At 55.1% G+C, this 25,530-nt stretch overlaps 1 protein-coding gene across 3 annotated transcripts in view; it reads right to left on the bottom strand.

Moving 5' to 3' along the window:
* GLIS1 (GLIS family zinc finger 1) overlaps positions 1 to 25,530 on the bottom strand; it is a 205,237-nt gene that overhangs the window by 3,298 nt on the left and 176,409 nt on the right. For all 3 annotated transcript variants that reach the window (XM_040978664.1, XM_040978665.1, XM_040978666.1), the window contains 4 exons: positions 13,580 to 13,741; positions 10,962 to 11,072; positions 7,399 to 7,531; positions 3,131 to 3,287 (listed from right to left, as the gene is read on the bottom strand). In XM_040978664.1, coding sequence (XP_040834598.1) covers positions 3,131 to 3,287; positions 7,399 to 7,531; positions 10,962 to 11,072; positions 13,580 to 13,741 — 563 coding nt within the window. The remainder of the gene's footprint in view (positions 1 to 3,130; positions 3,288 to 7,398; positions 7,532 to 10,961; positions 11,073 to 13,579; positions 13,742 to 25,530) is intronic.

The raw sequence follows: 25,530 nt of genomic DNA, 5'->3' as shown, positions 1-25,530 counted from the left end.
GCATACCTCCTGTGACAGAGGGCTCACTACTGTCCATCATGTACAGCCTGTAGGAAACAGGCCCAAGACTGATCCCTGGAAACTCAGGGAAGAACAGACGCTGTGGAGAACAGGCGTTTGGGAGCTGGGAGTTACAACCCTGCAGCCCCCTGGCGCTGTCTTCCCAAGCCTCTGTGCCCATTCTCAGGGACTGCCATGATGCTGGGGGTCAGCTGGGCTTTGGGGCTCTGGGCACTAGGCCAAGGAGGCATTTACGTGTTTTGCAGAGAAAGAGTGGGAGCTCAGAGTTTGGAATTTTGGGTTTGTTGGTCTATTCGCATCAGAATACACTCCACTCAGCCGGCCCCAGGTGACTTCTCAGTAGGCCCACTAGCCTAGCCTGCCTTGGAGACCCGAGGCATTGATGGGACAGTTCAGTGCCTCTCTTGGAGGAAAGGGGAGCAGACAGAATCAGGACGGCAGCTTCAATCCTGCAGCTCACCATGAGCTCTCTGAGGATGGGGACTCAGCAGGGCAGGGATGCTCTCTAGGTACATGTCTCCTTTGAAAGGTCAAGAGCTGCTTCCTTGCCAGGTTTCCATGAGTTCATTACCACTGTCCTCGCAGGCCTGTCTCCCAGGGCCATCTCATGTGCTATAAATAGTGGACAGCTGGGTGGAACTCAGTGTCCTCGGCATGGGGCACGGCCAGGAGCATAGAGCCTCCTTCCTGCAGGCCAGTGCGCCCAGTGCCTGTGTCCTCCCTCCTCACCTGGACACAGCTCTGCTCTCTCCAGGTGGCTCACAGCCCCCTTGGTCACCTGGGGCCAGTGCTGGACAGCTGATAATGCTAACAAACAGGGACTACTTCTGGATCATTCTGCTCTGAAGCCAGCGCTCTTAGTGTTACAGAAGAAAAAGAGAACCAAATCTGGCAGAGAGCACACATGCATTTCCAAAGTTTGCTTTTGCTGCCTCAACTCTGCTGGAAATAACCACTGTTGCCCTTCTCACAGCTGGCCAAACACCACGGCCAGCATTCTGTGGCAGCAGCCACAAAGTCCTGTTGCTCTACCTGAATGCTCCAGGGCAAGAAGATGGGCTGTGTGCAGTGCCTCACTTGAGTGATGCAAATGATCCCCAATTCAAATATTTTGCACCAATGGCATCCTATAAAAGTTAGGATAAAACCTCACTGGACTGAAAGAATATGATGGACTTCATACATTACACAGGGCTGAGGGAAGGAAAAAACCCTACCCTGTGGGCATGTGGCGTTTGCTCTGGGCCAGGGTAAACACATTTGGTCTTGAAGTCAGGCCCTCTTCGCCTATTTCTGACAGAATCAGATAATGCTGTCAGGCAAGCCACCGGGGAGCCCCAGGGGCCCATCCCTGTTGACTTTGGCTGGCTGGGGAAGCAGCAGGACTTGCCTCCCACTGTCTTTTCAGGGAAGGAGAAAAAACCCCACAAAGCTTCCAAACCCTTCCAAGCAGGTGTGAGGGCCCTTTTTAGCAGGGGCAGCCGGAGGAGCTGGTGCAGCTGAGGCCCCCTCACCATGGCAGGCAAAGGTGGGGGGCACAGAGGGGCCCCGTCTTGTCATCACTGTGCCTCTCACAGGCGGCAGCAGATGATGAATGAGGCAGTACAGGGCATGCAGGCCGTGCAGAAAAGGGCTCTGTGTTTATTTTCCTCGGGTGGGTGGGAGGTGTTCGCAGGCTGGTGGGTGGGTGAGCAGGTGGCTTGAGCAGGGTGGGGCTTTGAACTCCAGGTAGCACAGTGGAGCCTGGCAGAGACTGTTTTCATGCTTCTGGCAGAGGGAGGGTGTGCAGCAGGGCCCCATTCTCAAGGTCTCCCTGTGCTCTCCGTGTGCACTGTCTCACCATGTTCCACCAACAACCTCTCTGCACACCAGGGCTTTTTGTACTATCCAACCACTCCTGTTCCTCCCCACCCTGGGTGCGGCCCTGGTACTGGCTCTCATCCTGCATGCTGCAACCCAACCCATACTGCAGGCTGTCCATACCACCGCTCAGCAACCCTAAGAAAACAGTCCCCTCTTGGGCTTTGGGACCTGGCCTAGTGGTGGCTTTTCACCAAAGCCCATAGCCCCATGTGACGGGTTACATTCCCCAGAACACCCAAAGATCTTACCATGCCTGCTCCTCTCTTCCAGTTTCTTCTCTCATCTCCTTGGGAATCTTCTTCCTCCCCAAACCCCTCCTACCAACCTGCTCCCCTCACTTCCTACTGGACTCTTCTCTAAGCTTCCACAGCCCTGTCTGCTTCCTCTTGCCAGGTCCTTGCCCCAGGTGGTCAGCCTGCGCAAGTCTGTCTGTCTCCTTGTCCTCACACTAAGCTGCTTCAGCATGGGAAGTCACTGGCAACCCCATGCCACCCATGGAATCAATGGCTGGAGCGATTAGGAGCGACCACTGCTTCGCTCAGTTAGGAGCGACCACTACTTCAGAGATCAGGCCACACTAACCCTAGGTGCGAGTGAACCAAGGCTTTGAGTAGCCTTGGGCAGGAAGGGCAGGAAGGGCAGGAAGGCACCAGGGACAAATCAGGCGAAGTCATTGTTGGTGATAAGCAATGATGGTCTGGAGTACAGGTGGGCGGAGCTGAGCCCCTCCCCCTGCTCATCTGCAGGAAAAACAGATTTCAGCTGCACCAGGGCCAGCAATTAACACATATGTCATTCCCAGCCAATTAAGCAGCAGCAATGAGAACCATATTGTACAAGAGGCTGACCCTCTCTGCAGTGCTCCCACAGTTAAGGGCTCCCAACCAGCCCTAGCAGCCTGGCTACTGTCAGGGCCACAGGCCCAGGTGGGTGCCACAGTGGGCAGGCTGTTCATCTAATGCAAGGGGGCACTGTGGAGAAGATAGAGTGCATCTCCTGAGGTCAGGGGAGGCAACTCAGAAGGCAGGGTAGGGTGGGGGTACGTCAGCCCCTCAAGGTCCTTGAGTGGGGAGGGACAGGTGCATGAGGTGAGGGCAGCTTTGAGTGAGCATCCAGACCACCTGGCTCAGGGGGCTGCTGGGAGACCCCAGTGATGTGGCACACAGAATGTGCTGCATACACAGTGGTTCTCTGCATCACCAGTGACAGCCAAACAGTGCGCTGGGCACCTGACAGGGGTACATACCCGTCCCTGGTGCTCTCGGCTGCGGGCAGAGGGGACAGGTGGTGGTGCGAACTGGCAGTGGCGTCCAGTGAGTGATGCCTGGAAGGGCCCTCATGCGTGGGGGACAGGATACCCGATGCAAGCCCATTATGGGAAGTGATGGTGCCAGGATACACACCTGTAAGGAATCAAACAAATGTAGCTGGGCTTGGGCCACTCCCAAGAGATGGCCATGGCTGGCCCAGAAGCTGTGTGTGCCTGCCTAGGGGGAGAAAGACAAGAAGAAACAAGCAAGACTGCATTAACAGAAGTTCAGGGGTCCCCTGAAGGCGATGATGGCCCTATTCTGTTTGGTTCAGGTCCTGGATAAGGGCAGTATCTGTGACTGAGACCCACCCTGATCAAGAATGGGGGCTGACATGGTGTGGCTAGGCCCCAGGTCTATATTGGGGACCTGTATGGGGCAGTTGCCTCAAATCTCTATGGGAACATTTCAGAAAAAAAAAGCAGTACATAGATAATAAGAGGCTTGCTCTGGATAGTCCTGGAGATGGAGACCCTTCAATAGAGAGGTAGAAACCAACCTTGAGCATGGTGGGACCTTCCAACAGGCTGTGCTGTTGCCCCAAGTAGAACACATTCACCATCCCCAGAGGTATGGGAGCCCATTTCGGGAGCCCCAGGCAGGCTCCCACAGAGAGGATGACTGCAGCGCTGGGCAGAAAACGGGCAGCAAGGCCACCAGGAATGGGTGCACGGGCTGCACACACGCAAGCTTCCAGCCATGCCCTAGTCTCAGCTTCTAACCCTGAAGATGACACCCTTTTTGCCACCTTTGCCCCATCAAGATGGGCAGGCTAACCAGGCAGGCTTAGGCACAAGGCCAGAGTCAGATAATGGTCCAGGGTGCCTAGTGGAGGTTGTGAATTTCAAAGACTTCTAGATGTTTTCACTAAGGATCTCCTATTGGGGAAAATGAACTTCTGTCTGACAGGTGCACTGCAAGGCTGTAAGTCATGAAGCTCCTGATTTTATCTGAAAACAGGGGCCCATTTCATTGAGCCATGCTGATTTCAATGTCTCCCCACCCCCAATCCTGGTCTGCAATTCAGGAATTCAGCTGGACTGCGACAGGGACAGCAAGCCCAAATGCCTTCAGCTGCATGACAGGGTGCAAAACAGTGCAACTCCAAGAGCTCACCATAGGGAGCAGTGAGGACTATGGCAAAGTGGAGAGAATGCTCCCTGAAGCCAACAACCACCACCACTGTGCAGCTGAGACCAAACAGATCATAGGCCCTTGGCTGGAGCTGCAGCAGCGGCTCCCTGTGGCTGGGCTGCATTAGGACAGACTACTCTGAAGACAAAAGCTCCTGTTAATTGATGTAGTACAGTCCAAGCTCTTGCTCTGTGCTATCCATTTATTCCAACCATCTCAGCCAGGATGAATGGGGGAAACAAAGTGATCCCATTTTAAGATGAAGAGACTAAATTTTACCAAAATGAACTGCCTATCCCAAGTCCACAGTGGGCAGCTTCCTGGCCTGTCTCCCAAGTGAAATGGCTTGGGACTGCCACTGGGACCGGGTGTGTGGGTGTGTGGCTTGGGACCACACACAGGCCATGACTCTTATGGCTGGCTGACTGGCTGCTGGGGTGGCCTCCCAGGCATCCTCCCACTCTCTCCTTCAGCCCATAGGCCCCAGCCTTCTCTCTGCTCCTGGAGGCAGCACTGCCCACCCCAGGGCCCTCTTCTGCAGCCTTCCTTGCCCACACACCCCTCCCCTTGCTGGGGCCTGGGGTGGGGAAGCAGGAAGGTATCTGGAGGGGCACGTAGGAGGGAGCCTGGCTCAGACCCCTTCACCATTATCCTCAGCACCTCCTTTCCTGCCCTGTTGAATCAATTTGGAGGCCTGACAGCTGGGAAGTTCTGCAATCCTGAGCCCTTCTCCCTCTGCCATGCTGACCTCATGCCTTGCACATCCTCACTGGCCATCAGTCCCATTGCCCTGGATCTGCTTCACATGCGCCGGCAGGTAAGCACCTGAGGTTTCCTAGGCAGGTGGGAGGTGGGCATGCAGTACAGGAGCTCTGCACAGTCTGCCAGGGGCCATCTCTCCTGTACCAGTCTCCCTTCTCTATCCTCTGCTTCCACCCCTGCCCGTGCAGGCCTTGGAGGGTGCAGGGAGGGTGCTAAGCCTGTGGATGGTACTGCATGGATGGGAAAGATTCAGTGGCTGCAGGGGGCCGTGGGTGTGGGCATGCCTCGGGCCTGTCCAACTTTGCTCTGGGATGCACCACTTAGGGACGTGGAGCAGTGTCATCAATCATCAGCCATGAGTGCTTAACCTCTGGCCCCCACATCTGTTCCCAACTGAGCTGCAGGCGTCTGCTATGCAGCACCCGGAGGAACCTGGCTGGCCCGGAGTTGGACAGGGCGGGGTGAGGGCCCAGACCCCTGGTGTGCCTGGTTGGTTCGTCTCTCATCATGGCACTGGAAGCAGCTGCAGCACAGGGCTTGGGATACAGTAAGTGCTCAGTAAACAGCAAGAGGACAGCAGACTGGCTAAGAACACAGTCAGTACACAGATGGACTGAGTTCAAATCCTGCTTCTACTACTTGCTGGCTCAGGGCAGTGTGTGCCTCACAAGGTTGCTGTGGGGATCACAGCAATGCCCACATATGTACTCCTGCTACACGTCCTTGCAGCTGTCCTCTTAGCAGGTCACGGAGGGCGACTGAGGCCCAGAGAGAGGAAGACATGGCTTCCTGGCTGTCCCAGAGCAGGAGCAGCAGGTGCTGGCAAGGCGTCCTGGCTAGGGACTGGACAAGATGTTACGGGTGAAGTGACTGCCCAGGCACATGTCCCAGACACAGGTGCTGTGGGCCTTGTCCCTCTCCCTAGGAGGCACCTGGGGGACAGGTTTTCAAACTCTTTGGATGACCTGGGACCAAGACTTTTCCTGGCCTAGGCCTGCGTTCTCCCAAGCTATAACCTCTGCCCGTGGGGAGCAGTCACTGTGGGTCAGCTGCAGCTGACTTCCCTGCTTCCCTGCAGCTTTAGGCTCCTTCTTAACACTGCTCCTCCCCAGGCAGTCAGTGCCAGATGCTGGGAGGTTGGGCTGAGCATCTCAACAATGACTTTTAGCCCTGCTACTTTGGAATTCTGACACTGCAAGAGGCAGCCTGTAATAGGGGCATATTGTAGGGGGCTGTCCCTCCTTCAGGCACCTTCTCTCCGGGTGAGTCCCTACTCATGCCTGAACACTGACCTCTGGAGAGAGGGGTCTATGAGAAAGAGTCAAAAACCTTCTCATTCGTGGGCTGTCTGCTGAGTGCTCTGACATATTTTTAAATCTGCTGCTGCTTCAATGTGGATGGGGAAAGAATAAAACATCAGAAAATTTTTTACAAAGTTGAAAATCGTTGGAGTAATTCAAGAACTCCCAGAGGGTGGGCAGAGCTTTCTGCTGGGATACTGCGGTTTCTTTAGGGGCAGTGGGGGGTAGAGCACAAGGATGGCAGCTGGAATCCAAAGGCTAGGCTGCCCTTATCTGGGCTGGATTCCTGCTGTGGCCCAAGGCCTGACCCATGGCCCTGTAACTGCTGCCTGCCGTGGCTGTACCAGAGGCTTTGCAGGGCTGGCAGAGGACCCTGCAGGGCCTCAGAGCCTCACAGTGAGCTGGAAGGGGCTTGCGTCTCGGGGTGGGGATTAAGTGGATTTCAGGTTGAGGCACACAGACCCTTCTGGAAGGCAGTTTCTCGTTGGGGGTGCCTTGAGCAACATGGGCCATGAGGAAGGGCCCGGAGTGCAAACCCCAGGAGCAGTGCCTCTCCCTGCCTGGCTCTGCCCATGACCCATACTGTAGTGAGGGCCTGAGCAGCCAGACAGCAAAGAGGCTGACAGCCCAGAGGAAGACTTCCTGTAGGAGGAGACAAGCAGGCAGGACTTAAAGGAAGGACAGGAGCTGTCTTAGCGGGCTGTGGCCTGAGAATGCAGAGGGAGCTGAATGTTCAGGGGCCGGCACCCTGAGGCTGGGACAAGAGGCCCTCAGGAGGCCAAGGGCAAGGCGAGGAGGAGTGTGGAGGAACACTGACTCATGACAAGAGTCCCTGGGAGAAGATGATGGAGAAGCCTGGAGCTGGCAGCAGGGAGGCAACCATACCCAGAGGAGTGGGTATCCTACCTGCAGTGCCCCACGGAGCCTCATGGCTCTCCCACGGGAAGGGATGGCAGAGAAGGGTCCTTCCCAGGTGGTGCCCTGGCCCTGCCTCCCCACACACATACCTGGCAGCAGCTCCTGGCCCAAGGCTCGGCCACCCTTCCCGTCACTGGCAGTCAGCTGTGTACATGCCTGGAGCGGTGGCAGGGCCAGGCATTCTGTCAGGACGTCGGCCTCGGCATTGGAGCCCGTGTGCAGCTGGGGAGTAAGCAAAGGGGGAGGGTGCTGGTGTGAGACCACCTGTCTGTCGGCTTAGGGGGGCAGGACAGGAAGGAATGGTGTTCCTGGTCACTGTGCCTCCATTTCCTCCTCTGTGAAATGGGGCTAACTGTGCCCACTGTGAAGATCATGCTGGTCTGGGTCATCTGAAAAGCAGAGACACCAAGATGTGTAAGGATTTTCAAAGAAAGTGCTGTGTATGAAGACATGGGGGCCAGCCAGGAAGGGACCCCAAGGAAGCAGGGAGAAAGAAGGGGTGGATAGAGTCTTCCTGGATGGGAAGTCAGGGCGTTCACAGGGAGCCAGAAGCAGGGGTAGGGGTTATGGGACTCTTAGGAGCCTGTATTCTGAGGCACTAGCTGGGAGCGCCTGTGGGAGGCGTGGTCTCAGGGCACGAATGGGGTTCCCCACAGTAAGCTGCGAGGCATGGCCGTCCAAGTGAAAACAGATTGGGGAGGGAGACACAGTAGGCAGGCAGTGAGGGTCTGATCCTCCCCCCAAGCTCCTCCCTCCAACCTCTTTCCTTTGTAGTACAGTTACTGTCCAGAAGAACTGGCCTCAAAGCCTTCTCCACCTCTTATTCCCTGAGGGACACTGAACAGAGGACTGACCCTCTTTGGGTATCGCCACCCTGCCCTGGGCTGCTAGAGAGGAACAACACAGGGGTTGGAAGACACTTTGTGCAGGCCTAGCTGGACTGCACTTGGTGGCATGCTGCTGGCCCCTGTGGATGGAACTATGGACTCAAGATCATTTGACTTAGGGCAAGTGCAGGTTAGGATGTGCCCAGGAACCTGAACAGTCCCCAGCCAAGAACTCTGGGAGATTCCCAATGACAGTCACCCTGGGTGGCCTTCACCACCTCCCTCCCTCCCAGGCGGGACCAGTGTAGGGGATAGGTGGGATCTTCAGGATGTTGGGTGAGGAACGGGATGGAGGGTGGCCAGACACTTGCATGGGAGGGGTCCTTTTCCTCCCAGAGAAATCCCACTGCTCAGCTACTACAGCCAGGAGTCCTGGCGACTGGTTGCCCCAAATGCCCCGGGACACAAGAGACCCAGAGAAGGTGAGGGCCTCGTCCCAAGCCACTCCGCAGCCGAGAGTTAGCCCCAAGGGTTTTTCCACTTTCCCAGCAGAGGGCCAGGTCGCGGGCGTGGGGAAGGCATGGCCAGCCTGGCCGTGGCACTCGGCTCCCTGACCCAGCAGCTGTTTTCCATGTAAATTAAGTTTCTGGCAAGAGAGAGCCAAAGCATGTTCTTGCAGACCGCAATGTCGATCGGATTAGGAGCAGCAGGAGAGGAGAATTAAGGAAGAAAAGCATTTCTAATTCTCTCTGAAACGCAGCAGGGCTGCCAAGGACTTGTCATAATATAAGGGTCGCTTTACCCAGAAAGATACATCATCCTGAGGGCTCCTAATGGATGCTTAGCATTGGGAAGCTTACATATCTGTGGCCTTGAGCCTCCAGGGGCTCTGTGTGTGCCAAGTACAGGGCCTGGGAAAACCAGGGCAGGATTCTGGTCCTCGGGCACAGGTTTGCTGGCTTGGGACACCAGCTTTGCTGGCCTGGGAGCCCCAGCCTAGTGAGGCTTGGCCACTCCTTGCCCCTTACTGCAGCTCCTCAACCTGACAGTGGTGGGAAAAGCTCAGGCCCTGGAGCCAACGGGGCCCAAGCTCTGACACTCTCAGCCTTAGTCTCCACACTTGCAAAATGCGAACAAGAATGGTGGCTACTGCTCAGCTTACAGCAGGGAGCAAATGAGCTACAGCACAGGAAGTGTCTGAGCTATGGAGGCACCCAGGGCAAGTGCTCAGCCTCCTTTTCCAGCATGGCCAGGCAGGTGGCATTTCCACAGAGAACTCTCCGCACAGGTGCTGACCTCCTCTGCCTGTAGGAGACAAAGTCCTGAGCTGGCTGCCCTCACCCCATCACCTTTTTACCCATGTCTGTGCACTCTCAGCACCCACCTCTGCCTGCCCCATGCCACGTGATGACGGCAGCCTGAAGGACCTGCTGCTTCACCCCTTACTAGATCCATGGTGCTTGCAATGGTGCTTGCAAACAGAAGGTGCTCCAAAGATCTTGCTGAGCAACAACTGAGCTCTTGCTTTCTCTCTCTGTGTACTGCTAGTGTCCCGTTCCCTTACCAACCTGGGTCTCTGGTGCTTTCCTTTACCCCACAACCTCCCTGACATTCAAGCACCTCCTCTCGTGTGGTCCTCCGGAGACTGCATTAAGCCCAGGCTATAGGCTCTGCCCCAAGCTGCTGCTGTCTACCTGAGGCCAGGCTGCCTTGGAAGCTCGCACAGTCCTCATCTCAAATGGAAGCTGCTGCTTGTTCTTGCAAACCTGCTCCTCTTACAAATTTTCCATCTTGAGCAGATGGAAAGGTACCACACTGCCCTTCCTGTCTCCCAAAGCCTGGCCCTGGGACTCCTGCTGTGCTCCCTATCCTGCCCAGCCCATCCCTCTGAAACTCCCTACTCTGCCCCAGGCTGGTCCCCACCATCTCTCAGCCCCCTAAGCAGTGGCTTCCCTGCCTCAGATTTCCCTCCAATCATCTCAACCCTTTCTCCCCAGGTCTCAGAGCCATCTGTCCAGGTGACAGGGCCCCTTCTCTGCCTAAGACTCCTTCAGGGCACATAGTCTGGGCTACTCCTCTTCCTCCCTGCACTGCCCAGCCAGTGCCTGCTGGTCCTGTACAAACCACAGGGGTTGGGCTCCAGTTTGAACTCGATGCTGGTCTCTCTCTGGAGCATGCACTTCATACCTCCACTGCCCTGCTCAATAATGTGAGAACCTGCATCCCGTCCATCCTGAGTTTTTCAATCTCCGGCCTGTGTGGTTCTAAACTGCTTCCCACCATGACGCGGAGCAATAAGAAGCAGGCATGTGCCAACTCTGAGCCAGCAGTGCAGGGTTCCTTGGCTAGCTCCAGAGCTCAGAGCACTCAGCCCTGGGACCATTTCTTCCATAGAGTCTCCTGTTTCTACCAAGAAGTAGTGTGCCTGACTACTCCTGCTCACTGCTGTGCTATCCTAATATACTGTTTCATCACATTATGTCTGTCCCACCCGCCAGGCACTGAATGCTGGGACCCCGCCATCTCCCTTTTATATTCCCAGTGCCTAACAGGGCTGCGCAACACATTTATGATGCAAGTTATGGTAAATGGAAGGAGCACAGAGTGGGGAGCCCCTGGGTGTCGGCGGATAAGGAAGGAAGGGCTGTGGGGCAGACACACCTGGGTTCTGGTGGGAAGCAGATGGACAGAAGGATGGTGGCATTCCCAGGGGAAAGGACTGGTGAGTGCAGTCAGGGAGCATGGGTACCTGACATGACATGACTGGTGACCGTGAGGCCCTGTGGCTGTCTGTTGAGCAGGGCCTGGCACAGAGACCATCTTACCTTCTCACGCACTTGCTGCTCCTTGGCCGAGTGGGCCTTCACATGCTTGCGGAGGGAGCTGGGGTCTGTGTAGCGCTTGGAACAGCCAGGGATCTGGCAGGCATACGGTTTCTGTAATATCAGAGGGCACAGGAGGAGTCGTGAGGGGCCCCTTTTAGGGCCAAGGTCCTGTAGTGTGACATGCTGTGCAGAGGATGAGGGATGAAGGCAGGTGGCATTCCATAAGGGCTGGCAAGGAGCCTAGCCTATGGGGAGCAGAATGGGCTGGTGAGGAGACGGGGCTTGTGTCCTCACTCTACCAGGGTGCTGGGACCTTGGTGGGCTGCCTTCTTTCTCACTTTTCTCCTTGCAGTTTGGGGCTAATTGAGTTCTACACTGGATCTGAGGACAGTGTTGCTGTTATAGCCCATAGCTGAAAAGCAGCAGTGAATGCCCAGGGAGTAAAGTGAGGCAGGCATCTAGCAGTGGGGGGAAGAGGATGAGCAGGGGCGGGGGAGGAGGGAAGAGTGGGGCAAGGTTCAGAGCTGTGACCAGACTCTAGGGGACCAGAGTCCTCAGACTGCTCGCTAAGCAATAAGAAACACAGCCCCACCTCCCAAAAACTAGGCCAGAAGGGAGCTGGCCTTCAGAAAACCACAGGCCTTGGACCCCTTGGAGGTCATGTCCATTGCCCATGGACCCCTAGTATCCACCACCAGAACATATAAGAGCAACCCTAAAACTATCCCACTGCCTCAGCTGACTTCCTGCCCGCAGGCCTCTGTGCTCCTCCCCATTGCTGGCAGCAGTCCCTTTGGAGTAGGCCATGCTACTCCATGCTCTCAGAACATGGGCCACCTTCCAGCACCTCCCTGCAAGCCCCTGCTCCTACTCTTGCCCCCATGTCCACTCAGCCACCACCGGACTGCTCACCCTGCCTACTCCCAGGCCTGTGCATGCTCTGTGTACAGTGATGTTCCTCCCCGCTGGGCTCCACAGTATCCCAGGCACAGCTGGGGCTTGTGGCTCCCATTCTTTACTAAGGGGCTTCTACAAGGCCCTGCCTAGAACCTCCAGCTGCTCCTGGGCTTGTGGTGGCTATGGCCCCACAGTACCCTCTCCCTCCCAAGGCTGCAAGGGATACCATTATGTTTGCAATAGGTGTTAGGGACTTTGGGGCTGACATGGATCTGCCCTCCACCCTGCCAGACTAAGGAGAGGCCGCTCTGACCTTGGACCCAGGGACCTAGCTGGGGGTAGGAAGGGAAAAGCCAAGAAGATGATCGTACCTTGATGCTGCCGTTGGAGGGTTGCCAGGTAAAGAAATGGAGGAGAGCAAAAAGAGAGAGACAGAGCAGTGAGAAGCCCTGAGGCTGATGGGAGGACACGGGGCAGAGGTGGGGAGGGCCAGCCGAGAACTGCCCACTTTCTGCCTCCAGCCCCACGCACGGCCCCTCTTCTGAGGCCTGACCCCACCTAACACACAGATTCACTCTCCCTCTTTTCTCAGGGTCCTGTCCTGGAGCCAGTCTCCTGCTCTGTCCTGTGGAGAAGCTGATACCCATCTACACAGATTTTTCAAAAAGCAAACAAACAGTTCAGCAGATGCAGGCCTGCTCGCCTGGAACAGGGCAGCAAGGTCTGTCCCTGTGTTTGTCTTTCCAGGCCCGGCGTGTGCAGAACATTCCTCAGGCCCAGCTCCCCTGGGTGCCCTCAGGATACCCGTAGCTGCCCCAAGCCAGGAGCCAAACCTCAGGCTGCAGTCCCCATAAGGCTACAAGGTCTCTTGCTAATGACAAGCCTGCTTGGCCAGGCACTGCGTGAATGGTCCACTGTGGCTCACAAAGCCCTGGGGTCAGGGTAGCTCACTCATGTGGGCACTTTGCCAAGCACTGGTCATCCATGACCATTTGGAGTACTGCTCCTACCCCATGAGGATCAGCCTTGCCATAGCGAGTAAGCCAGCAGGATGCCCCAGCTCTTCTGAGATCAGCGCTGGTCCAGGGTGCAGGCTATGTGTACTTGTGAGCAGGCATTGGCCTCCTCAGGCCCCCAACAGCATTGGCATGCTGCTTTAGGGAACAGCCTGTCCAGTGCTGCCATCTTTATGCACATGGTGGGGCTTGGCCCCTCCTTGGCACACAGCTGCCGGCTTCCCAGGTCTGGCACAAACAAGGGGAGGGAATGGAAAGAATGGGCATCTGAGGTCACGATGGCAGCAGCCTAGAGTCCTGAGGGCTGCCTGCTGTGACTCCTCACTTACAGTGCTCAAAGGACAGGAGACTGTGGAGGGGATGAGCAGGGTAGGGGCTGCTCCAGGGGGAGCCTACTTTCCCCATTGGGTGCATTGGCCAGTACCATGGGCCAAAACAATGGTTCTCAACTGGAGATGAATGTGCCGCCCCCACAACCAGGACATCTGGCAATGGCCAGGGACATGATGGGTTCTTGCCCCTAGGGGATGGAAGTTGTCTCCTCTCTGTCTAGAGGATGGTAGATAGGTAACTGCCAACATCCAATAACTCACAGGACCCTCCCTGCTGAAGACACTTCTTCCGCTCCAGATGTCAATGTGGCTAGAGGGCAAAGGCAGGGTCTGTGCAGGGCTACTGGTTCTCCCAGGACACGTGGGGGCCTACCGTGTCAAGGTGGGTGCGTTGATGCTTGGCGCGGTCGCTGGAGTTGCTGAACGCCTTCTGACAGCCCGGGTGCTGGCACAGGTATGGCTTCTCGCCCGTGTGGCTCCGCAGGTGGATCTTGAGGTTTTCCAGCCGTGAAAAGGCTTTGGTGCAGCCTTCAAACTACAGGAACAGCTGGTGAGGAGGGTTCTAGGCCTACAGGCACTCCCCTAACCCCCTCTCCCCACCCACCTTCCCTTCCCTCCTAATCCAGGTCCCAGGACCACTGGTTCACCTCCCTTAGAAGGGATCAGGACTCGACAGAAAGCGCATGGTTTAGCCAGGGCCAGGGAGAACATGGCCCTTCCCCCTTGTACCCCTGAGAGAACCCCTTCACAGGGCCACCTGCAAACTACGTGCTGCCATGGCCATGGGAAACCCCACTCAGGCCTCCGAGGGCAGGTGCCCAATGAAGCCCAAGCAGCCTTGGCATCTGCAGTCTGAAGCATGGAGCTGTGCCAAGCTCTGTCCAGCAAAACTTTCACCGTTCAACCCATTTCCTTTTTCCACATCTGGGATGGTGCAGCCTCCATCCTGTGTGGAGCCCAGTGGTATGGGCTGCTAAATGTCAAGGAGCTTGTCCACATGTAGGGCACAACCTGCATCAATACCAACTGCTCTCAGAATCACCAACACTCTTGTTCCTGAGGCATCTTCCATTTATCATCTGGCCATCTGGCTGTTCAGTGCACACCTATGCCTAGCACTGAGCTGGGCAATGAGGCACAAGCTCAACTGTGTCACTGCCTGCCCCCTGTCAGAGGGTAGTGGGGGGTGGATGCAGCAATAAATGACAGGGAAGAGAAGGAAAGGGGAAAGGGGAAAGGGGAAAGGGGAAAAGGGAAAGGGGAAAGGGAAAGGAAAGGAAAGTGTGTGTGTCAGGAGGCAGGGGTTGTAGGGAATGCTCTGTCTACCCAGACCCTCCTCCAGGACACCTATCCCTGAAGCCTCTACCCAGCTCTGCCCTCTCCCAGGAGTTTCCTAACTTCTAATTCCTCCCTGCCTCCTGCTGCTCTCTTCTTTTCATGTGGACTCAGAGGAAACTGCTGATGTAGCGATGGGATCCTATAGTTCTGTCTAAAGTACTTCTGGCCTGGTACTCAAACTGCTTTCCTGCCTCTCTTCTAGGCCAACAGTACCAGAGAACATCAGGACCCAGCCAGTTTCGAGCCTTTGTTCATGGAACTCGCTCAGCAAAGAATTTTCTGTCTTGGAACAATCCATCGCACTCCCTCCCCCAGCTGTCAAAGTGCAGCTTCAATGCTGGCCAGAGGAGGCAGCAGACTGCTGTGTGAGCACCTCTGCCTCTTCCCACCCCTGCCACACTTTGCAAGCCTGCCCCTGAATCTGTTCCCAGGCTGATGTTCTGGTTGCATGCAGGCACCTGTAGCACACAACAATCCTGAAATGTGTGTCTCAACACCCTCTCTCAGGTATAGTGACCTATTTGAGTTCACAGGGTTATGACATGACAAAAACAGGATTCAGGCCAAATCTCACATCAAAGCCAAGGTGGCTGTGCTTACCCACCACCTTCCCAGGGGTGACTGGGTAGGGGGAGGTGACCCCTGAAGAAGAAGACACCAGCAGGGGCAGGCCCTTCCTCCAAGCCAGGGCCCAGGTGGAGTTATCGGTGTGTATTAGAAACACTGCCCCCAGCCCTCTGAACCACGGTCAGTCTGGGCTTCCAACAGCAGATGGCCTGGAATGAAGAGGGCGCAGTCTTATGTTCCAGTACCTAGAGCTTCCACAAGCCTGCTCTTGCACACTCTTTCTCTGGAGGGTTCATCTGCATGGAGAGGAAGGAGTGACAGGCTCCTATTCACATCCACTTTTAGAACCCCCTTGATCTCCCTCTTTTCAGAGCTGGGCACCACATTCTGTTACCCTCCCCAGCTTTAGAACCACCTTATCTGCTCGTGAGTAGGGTGGGGACAGTAGCTGGAGAAGAGCACTGGCAGCTTTCAGGTCCTGCAGTCCACCTGGGGGATCGGTGCCCCAGAAGTATTTTGTGGTGCAGGCCCGTTCATTTGGACAGAATGACTCCAGCCGGCTGGGTGAACCAAGATGTGAGAGGAGGACACAGACACAGGGTCTTCCCTCCGGCTGAGAGCCCACAAGGGTGACACACACCATGGCCAGCCCACCCCCAGCATACAGCATCATGGCTGAGCTGTCATGGAGGCACATACAAGGGCTGAGACATCTCAGCCAGCACAGGGGCTGCAGGAAGCTTTTGAGGGGACAGATGACTGCACCGGGCTGGGGTGGGAGGTGTGGAGAACACAGCAGTCAATTACCCAACACTAAAGCATCTGGGTTATTCAATCACTGGCTTGTCTGAGTCTGAATCTAGGACCCATGTGGTTTATCCAAAGATGACCATAGGGCAAAATGGACGCTGAAACCCAGGGAGGGCAGGCTGCAGTGGGCAAGGAGCCTACAGAGAGGTCAGGATCCAGACAGTCAGGCTCAAACTCCAGGCTCACACTATCCTGGCCACAGCAGGGTCCATGGAAGGGCTTTAAGAGGGGACAGGGACAGATAAGCCCCCTCTGGCTGCTGGCAGCAGGTGTGGGCTGGCAGAGGGACAAGGAGAACGCAGCTGTGCCAGAGAGATGAGGCCCAGTCCAGGGCTCAGGCAGTGAATGCAGTGGAGGACAAGGTGGACTGTCCAAATGTGAAGACAAGGACCCAGGAACAGGAATCAGGTCCCAGGTGAACTTCCTCCTTGCCTCTCTTTGGAGGCCCAGCCACACTGTGGGTTGTGACTGCTGGGGCTGGTCCAAGGCCAGCCAGTGGCAGCTGGGTTATGGAGGCTGTTTCACTTCCCATTTCCAGATGTTATGCCTTTTCCATGCATCTAAACTCAACTGTTCAGAACGCAGAGAGGGCTCAAGCCTACTTGTTTGCTTGACATGTGTCTTGTGCGATGGAGGGATGTGGACAAGAGAAGAGGGCTTCCTTTCAGCAGCTAGCTCACCCCACTGCTCCTCTGGTGCTGCACAGTATGGAGAGACTGTGGCAGAGGGCAAAGACTCCTCCTGAGCGGTGTGTTCTTCCTGAGAATGTGCCAGGCTCTGGAGACAGGTGCATCATCTACTCCCCCAGCAGGAACTCCTGGGGCCAATTCTCCCATCTCAGCCCAGCTGCTCTTGCCCCAGGCTTGTTTGTCCTGTGCTCCTTCTGGGACACCTTCTCTTCTGACTCTCCCACATCTCCCAGAAGTCCAGAATCCATGGCTCCGTGTTCGTGGTCTTCAACATGGCCTGTCTCTCCTGTCTGTGCCCCCTCTCCAAATCATACCATAGCTGTGGTGGCAGCAAGCAGTCAAGGCTATTGCTGCACCTGCCAGGAATTCCCACACACTCAGGCCTTTGCTAGGGCTGTTCCCTGGCCTGGAATGCATTTTCTTTATGCTCTCATTCAGCCGGCATCGATGAAGCACCACCTGCCTCAACATACCATCTCCATCCTCTCCTCTGAGTTTGTGTGGTAGGTTTTCATGGCACAGTCACCCCTCCTCTCCATATTCCACGCTGAATTTGACAGTTCTTTCTCTGAGGGCAGGGTTGACATCTCAATCGCAGGGTTCAGCGGTACAATCCAGGGAGCAGATGTTTAGCCTAACAGGTAAGATGCCTGTGTTCCACCACTGGCAGGTGGTTTGATTCCCATCCCTGGCCCTTGACTACAACACTAACGTGCACCCTGGGATGGCCCAAGGTAGCTGATGTTCTGCCACCCATGTGGGATGCCTGAAAAGAGTCCCTGGCCTTGGCCCAGTCCAGTCCTGGCCACTATAGGCATCTCTCTCTCTGTGTAATTATAGGAGTAATGAAGAGGTGTGATGTATTTCAGAAGGAGTAATAATGAAGACTGCTGGGCATGAGGGATCATGAACACCAGTGTAGAGTTCCTCACTCTAGTGTTCCTTAAAGTACCGCAACACGTCTATGCACTTGGATGCCAATGGACCATGCATCCATGGATCTTAGTCCAGCTGCACCCCACACCCCTCGGCTTCTAAACATCCTAGAGCTGGGGTGCAGGCTGGACTGTCATGTGCAGGCCAGGCTACCCTGGTGAAGTGGTACTGGCCCTCCCCCTTTAAGACAAGTCTAGGAAGAACACATTGCAGGCACTCCAGGCACAAGCATGTCCACACCAGGACCAGCCATGGGCTCCTCCTCAACATTTACATGAAGCAGAGGATGGGAGCCTTCACTGGGTCAATATCTACTGTGTGCTTGGCTCTGCTGGGCCCAGCGTTGTCACAGATGTCATGCCTCCTCTCCACTGACCCCCTGGACAGGTATGACTGTCCCCTCTGTCAGAGGTAGCTCAGTGGTGACAGAACTAGGCTGACTAGAAGCCTATGTCTTAACTGTACCACTTACTGAATGGCCCATGCCCAGTCAATTTTCTGAGCCTCAGTGTTCCATCTGTAAAATGGGATGAATGCCATGTACCATGGAAGATGGTTGTAAAGATTGAAAGGCACAGGCATGGCAAGTGCTGATCCTGGCAGCCAGCTCCCATTACAGCAGGGATCACCTGAGGACATAGCAGGGAAGCTGTGGTGTTGCATTCCACTGGAGATGGCTACCTTGGCCGCTGCCCCACTGCAGAGGTAGGAGCCAAGTATAATGTGTGTGCGACCTCCCTCTCCCTCACCCCTCACCCCTCTCCGTTTGCCTGCTGCCTGGAACAATCTCCTTTCTATATCCTGGCTTATAAGGTGAGAGAAGGGTACCAGGCTCTGCCCAGTCTAGGGCCTTGGAACTGGCTAGGGATGGAAGTCAGGGAGCTGGAGGCCCTGCCCTTCTGCCCCAGCTTTCTAGGCAGCAGTTTCCTCAGCATTCTCCTCCCCTTCCACAGGCCCTTCATGCTTTAGGGCAGGTTTTGTCCTGAACAGGCACCTGCCTCCTATGGCCAGTGTCTGGATATCCAGCCTTGCATAAGAGTTGGATACCTATATGTAGGAGTCAGGGAGTTCAACTGCTTCCACAGCACCAAGGGCAGAATCTGGGTTAAGCCACAGTGAGTCCTTCTATCTCTTCTAGGAAGCCACTGGATTACTCACTTGGAGCACAAGGCAGCGGCTTCCCTCTACCCCATCTCCCATTGGATACCTGCCCACCTTTATATCCACACACCTCCGGGTTCCCTGCCTCTCCTGTGCTTTTGGAGCCCTGGGTCTGATCTTCCTGCCTCCCTCTGCAGCCTTCTGAGTGCCTGTGGCATGCTTAGTGCAGGCACAGAAGGCATGTGGCCTTGAAGCAGAGAGTTCCCAGAGCCCTGGGAAGGGGCTGCTTTAGGGGGTCCTCTGGGAGATGCAGGAACCTGGTGCCTAGCAGGGACATGGACCGAAGGTACCAGCAGAGGCACAGGCATTTCAGGTGGAGGACAAAGTAGGAGCAGCGAAACTGCTGGGAGGTCATTATTCTAAAAGCACAGAACACCCTGGAATGCTGAGCCAGAGTGAAGGCAAGCAGGGAGTCTGGACTCCTCCATTCGTGAGTAGAGCGGTGACTGAGACCCCCCCTCTGTGTAGTGACTGGTATGGCCCAGAGAAGAGAGAATGCAGGCTATTCACAGGTAGATTCTGGAGCCCTGTCTACCTGTTAGACTACCTGGGTCTCTGACTCACACCCTCCATCTGGATACTTGGGCCAGGACCCCATGCCTTTCTCTCTGGCCCTGTAGCAGGGAAATGCCACCTTTTTCTTTCTTTACTTTCTCATTAGGTCCACTGTCCCGGTCCAGGCTGCCAGACTGGAGCCCTTCTCCACCCCTCCCAGCTATTCCCATGAGTGTCCAAGAAAAAGACCCGATATCTCCCTGCTCAAACCTCACATGGCTTCCCCGGGTATAAATCCTGACCCAATACTCTGGCATGGCAGCATCTATATGGCACTTATACAACCACACCACTGCCTTTCAGCATCAAAGTGGCCTCAGTGCTAGTCTGGCTGCAACACTTCCTACCTGTACGACTTCGCATGAGTTCACTTTACTTGTCATGGTCCAGATACTGCTCACGTACAAAGGGGCACACCTGGGCACTCTCTGTAAATCTCGATGTGCAGGTAGCATCCTGTGACCACCTATGCCCATCCACCACATGATGTGGACATCTCCTGCTCAGGGTGAATCTGGAATACTCAGGCTCATCTAACTAAGCCCTGACATGCTCCATTGGCCCAAGGAAAGATGTTCATACCACGGAGAGTGGGCAAGGGGAGGATGGAGGGGAGAGGCCAACATAGAGACACGTTTGGCCTTGAAAACTGAAGGGGTGGTCAGGTTTTCCTTCTTTACCTTTAAAAGGCACACATATTAAAATACATCCAAAGATGAAACTGGAGTGAACTCAGAATCTTCTAACTGGCAGAGCTAGCCTGCAGACACCTGTCAAGGTCGGGCACCAAGGGTGCATCACTGAGTCAAGACAACGTGCCACATCCGTGAAGCTGCTTTCCAGCCCCTTCTGCAGATGATGAAACTGAGGTTTGCAAAGATGACATTACTGGCACAGGTCAAGCTAGGATCTGACCTTGGGTCTGGTAGATGTGGCTATGCAACCTTAAGCACTGTTGTAAGCAGCCCCAGTTAAAGCAGCCACAGCAAGCTGTCCCTTAAGAGTGATGACTGTGAGCTGAGACTTCCAACTGGGCCCTCATGGGTGCCATTCCTGAGCTGGGGACAGGTCCTGTGTGGATGTGGGACTGAAGCTGGAGACATGGGTACCCTTGGTGATGAGACACACAGGGGAGCAGCAGGCGGCACCAAGCAGAAGAAAGCCCAGTGGATCCACGGAGTGCGGTCCCCACATGTGGAGTGTGTTAAGAGAGAAGATGAAAATAATGGGGGAAAATACCCCAGGAACCGTGAAGGCCCAGACCATCTGGAGTTTCATAGTAACAGGAGGGGGAAAATCAGAGCCTAATTGAAAAAAGTCCACTGCAATCCATTACTGCTGCGTGCAGCTTCATGATGCAGGGCAGGAGATGAAAGAGGGCAGCCATCATGGGAGCTGGGGAGGGGGTGGCAGCTTGCTCCCCAGGCCAAGCCCAGGGACCCTGCAGTGTTCTGCTGGGGCGGGGGACGAAGCCCAGGATGAGCTGGACATGGAATGGGACATCAGCAGCTGCAGGGCATCCTGCAGGTTGCCCATTCCAGGCTCAGATCCTGCAGATCAGGCCTGCAAGGGCCTGGCACATAGCTGCATTGGGAAGCAACTGCTATCTTCTGGACGAATCCCGTGACCCGGAGCTGCAAGCTGAAAGGCAGGAAGTTACACACCATGAGCACTGGGAAAAGTCGTGTTCGCATCTGGGTCCTCATTTTTCTCCTCTCTAAAATGGGGCCTCTGCAAGCAGCTGTGAGAAGCAAATCAAAGGAAATGCCAACATAGGCACTGGCCCACAGCTGGTGCCTGATGCATGGCAAAGATGGTCCCTGAGGCGGTCATGGCTCTGGGAGGAGGGCGGACCCGTTTCCCAGGCTCTCACAGCCAATGTGGACACAGGGAGTACAGAGTGGGTTTGGGAGAATGGGACACGAGGCGGGCCAGGGAAGGAAATGCCTCCAGTTTTGGCATTTGTCATTGACTTGCTTCTAAACAAACACATTTCTGGTTTAAGGGTAAAATATATTGGGTTACAGCAGTCTGGCAGGCCACTAAGGATCGACTTCTCATTTTGGTACAAACTTTTCAGTTATTTACAATAATGATTTGGATGGGAGAAATGTGCGGGGCCAGATCTTTCTCCAAGATGCCACAGAGCTGTGTGTTTGGCCAGTTTTAAAGGCCAGCCGGCCGGGCACTGAGGCCCGTTCCTCAGTCCCACATGATGGGAGGGGCATGCTGGCTGGCTCTGCAGTTATTGCCCTTGAGTCCCCTTGGGGCTCCTGTGGGCTTGCCTCAAGGTTCATCAGTTCTTATGGGGTATTGAGGCAAGAAAGGAAGGGGTAGATGTGGAACAGAATCCTGGGGGCGGGGGAAAGTGTGGCAGGAGAAGGGACAGTCTATGCTTGGAACTGTGAGATCCCTGAGGGTTGGGCCTAAGCTTTGGGCTCACACTGCCATCCACACATATGTGTGCAGGAGGGAGACTGTGTCATGGACTGGGCTAACCTCTCCTTAAACATCATCTCTTCAGTCCCAGCAGGTGGGTATATTTCAACCCTGGGGTTATGGAGGCAGGAGCTAAGGCCCAGGGAATCCAGATTACACATGAGTGTCCCAGGGTTCCTGAGGAATGAAGCCTGGGTTTGCTCAGCATTGAGCTCAGTTCCCAGGCCTACAGTGCAGTGCTCTGCCAAGTAGTCCGCCATAGGCAATTCCCATCATCTGTTCTGCACGCTCACTATGCCTTGGTGAACTGTAGAAAAGCTGCAGGTGGAGGAGGCTTGGGAAGCAGAGCAAAGCAAAGAGGTCAGGACAGAGGGGCCACATGCCTCCCACCCACCCTGAGCTACCTAAGGGTCGCTGTTCCTGTGGAGAGGGTTCCAAGGCTGGTGGGCAGGGGCTGCAGATCCTTGACGCTTGCTCTCAGCAGTCCACTCATGGCTCTGTGCCAGGCCTCTCTCTGGAGTTTTTGAGTGAGCGATCAGTGGATTTCTGTTCTCAGCAGTTGAGGGAGGCCTGTGATGGCAGCCAGCCACAGGGATGCTCAGGGCCAGGCTACTCCTCCGGGAGAATGTGGTGGGTGGAGCTTCTGAATGTAGGAGGTGTGATAAATAAAATAAATACTACAAAAAATCATTAAAGGGGTCAGTGTTGTAATGTAGCAAGCCAGTTCAGGTTCTAACATTTGCTCCTGTTCTGATCCAGCTTCCTGTAAATAGCCTGGGAAAGAAGTGGAAAATAGCCCCAAGTACTTGGGCTTCTGTAGCTACACGAGAGACCTGGATAAAACTCCTAGCTTCTGGCGCCTAGCTTGAGACTGGCCCAGCTCCAGCCCTTGTAGCCATTTGGGGTGTGAACCAGTAGATAGACGATCTCATTTTCTCCTTGTCTCTGTTTCTGTAACTTTGCCTTTCAAGTAAATAAATTTTTGAAAAATAAGAGGTACACTGAACAGTTGAATCTGCTTCTACTGGGGTCCAACTGTGGTACCTACATTGAGTTGGAGCTAAACATGCATGGGATACAGAGAGAGGCTAGGCTACTAGCAGCTAGCTTGGAACCACAATGCACAAAGCCCCCAGCTGCACCTTTTCTCCCAAACAGCCCCGAGTAAGAGACACAGAGATCCAAGACACCTCGCCTACCTCCACACACATTTCCCAGAGCTACTCTCACACCACTGAGACACAAACTCACACCTATATTCAAGGACACCCACCCACACATCCCAGTTCCTAACACAGGACACACAGATTGGCCCATGCCTAGAACTGGGGTGTGGTGGCCTCACAGGGGTTGGTGTGTGCCAGCCAGGGAGAGACACTGCACCCGGAGTCAACATTCAGATGAGGCTGCCAAGAGGTCAGCACACCTCCTGTGCCCCAGCAGAGCCAGATCCTTCAACAGTCACACTCCCCCATGCTGCCCTCTATTGTTCCACACCTGTAGGTGGGAGGGGAGGGACCCAGAGAACTTCTTCACTGCCCAAGACATGCCTTGCTTTGGGGAAGACACCGTGGCCTGAGAGAATGCTCTGAGAAGACCTCAGGCCATCCTCCAGCCCTGCTGTCCTCTCTGGTCCAATGCCACCTCTTGTGTACAGCCTGACCATTCTCTTTGCAGGCCTTTGTCCATAGTACATCTGCTCACAGTGTCTCTCCCTCTGCTGCCCATTCCTCTCTATCCCTCTAGGTATGGATGAAGCCTCAGCCCTACTCCGAGGACTCCTTTAGCCCTCCTGTGCACCCTTCTCCGGATGCCTATGGACCTTGTCTTACACTGCTGTCACAGGGGCCAGAACTGCCTGTCTATCTCCCTGCTCATGGCCTGTACACTCCTTGCGGCATTCAGTGCCCAGTGGCCTGCAGGGATCCACCTTGAGAGGTGGGCACACTGCAGCCTACCCTACCTGCACAGCCAAACTGTGGGGCAGAAGCCTGCTCCTGTTTGCTTAGGTGGACACCTGTGCATGTTTGTGCTGGTACCCGACCAGAGGCCCTTCTGGAGAAGAGGGACTGTCAGTCTCCAATCTCCCTGTACACATGTCCAGGGGTCTGGGCAGGATATACTCCTCCTGGCCAGAGAGTTTGGGAGTCATGTCCCATTCCCTCTTCTCTGCTGCTGGGAACCTCAACATTCTCACCACAAAATGGAATGACACTCATGTTCCCAGACCAGTGCACCAAGGGCTTGGGAGGGTATGCAGAGATTCCTGAAGTTACCTTCAGGGGCTGTCCAATGGGTCCAAATGGGGTTGCACTTGCCACCTAGGGCTAGTGTTACTTGTCTCAGCCTCATCATCACATACCCACACAGTGCTTGCTGCAAATCAACTGAGAGGCCCCAGGGTGGGCCAGCCCTGTGCTGGCAACTCAGGGCTATACCTTGCAAAGGGGCAAGTGGCCCTGCATCACACTTTCCTACCTTCAGCAGAACCCAGGGCCTGAATCCTAGGAGGATGCCTGGTAAGGCAGAATGAGGGAATGGATGACAACCTAGACCTGGAGAGTCACCTTGTGTGTCTGCTTGAGCTAGTGACACTCAGGAGCCAACAACACACAAGCCAACTGAGACACTCCATCCACAGAAGGAAACAGATGCTAGTCAGGAAAGTGTTAGCCCTTTCAACTGCTCAGCATCCCAGTTGGCAAGATGTCTCCCTTCCAAGGTCCCACAGGCATCACAGCACCCTGGGGGGAGGAAGGGCTGGGTCTCTGGTTCTAAGATGGGTAAACTGAGGCACCAAATGGGGAAGGGGAGCATCTAGGGAGTCTGAGCATCATCTGGCCATGAGTGATGGCAAAGTGCCTGAAACACAGTAAGTCTGGAGGCTTCTCACACGGCTGGTGCCAACAGAGTGGCCTGTTGGTTACCTGTGGAGGCTGAGGCAGGGAGAAGGCCCAAAGCCATGGGCTCAGAGGCCAGCCAGTGCTGATGGCTGCTGCCAACAGCTCTGCCTGCACACCCTCACTATCCACAGTGACATTTGCTGACCAGCAGGCTGGCCCCTGGGAGCCAGGTAACCCTGGCAAGTCAGGTCAGGTTGTCTTTTGTTGAATGGGAATATGAAGGACTGCAATGAGCCTTGACTCAACGGCCTGGGGGAGGCGATGACTTAGCAGAAAGCAGAGTGGACAAGAGTGACTTCCTGGCTTGTGGGTTTCAAAATCCCAGGCCTCAGGGCTGCATGGAAAGAACGTTGCTGATGGGGAGGGGGGGGAGAAGGGGTGAGTCACACGCACTTAATATTTCCAACAAAACGCCTGCCACAGCCCCATCCACCACCCCAAAATGGGGCCAGCACAGGGCGGATGTCCTTGAGTCATTGTCAATGCAGGGATTGGGATCAGGATGGGGAGGCAGCAGGGTACCAGAAGCACCCTCCCAAATGAGCAGGCAGGAGAAATCCTGTGGGAAACAGAGTGAAGCTTCCTATGCTCCCTGATCCCAGACCATGCTTGGCCTGCAACAGGGACTGGAGGGGTAGGAAGATGCATGGAGAAGGGGCGGGGGTGGATCCTACACTGGGCTCTGAACTGAGCCTTCTCAGGCCTCGGCCAGGACCAGTCCTGGGGAGGGAGTAGGCTGACAGTGATACCCTGGTAGGCCTGTAGGACTTTTTTTTTTTTTTTTACCACATTGCACTTTATTTATTTTTTTTTTATTATTATTTTTTTTATTGTTGCTTACATTGTATTATGTAGTACAGTTTTATAGGCACTGGGGATTCCCCCCACCCCTCCCATACCCCTCCCCCCATGGTGGATTCCTCCAC

The sequence above is a fragment of the Ochotona curzoniae genome, unplaced genomic scaffold, assembly GCF_017591425.1.
Source record: "Ochotona curzoniae isolate NIBS_2020 unplaced genomic scaffold, NIBS_Ocur_1.0 contig_291, whole genome shotgun sequence".
Lineage (NCBI taxonomy): Eukaryota > Metazoa > Chordata > Mammalia > Lagomorpha > Ochotonidae > Ochotona > Ochotona curzoniae.
Note: the sequence above shows the minus strand (reverse complement) of the source record. Positions and strands in the feature narration are given on the sequence as shown.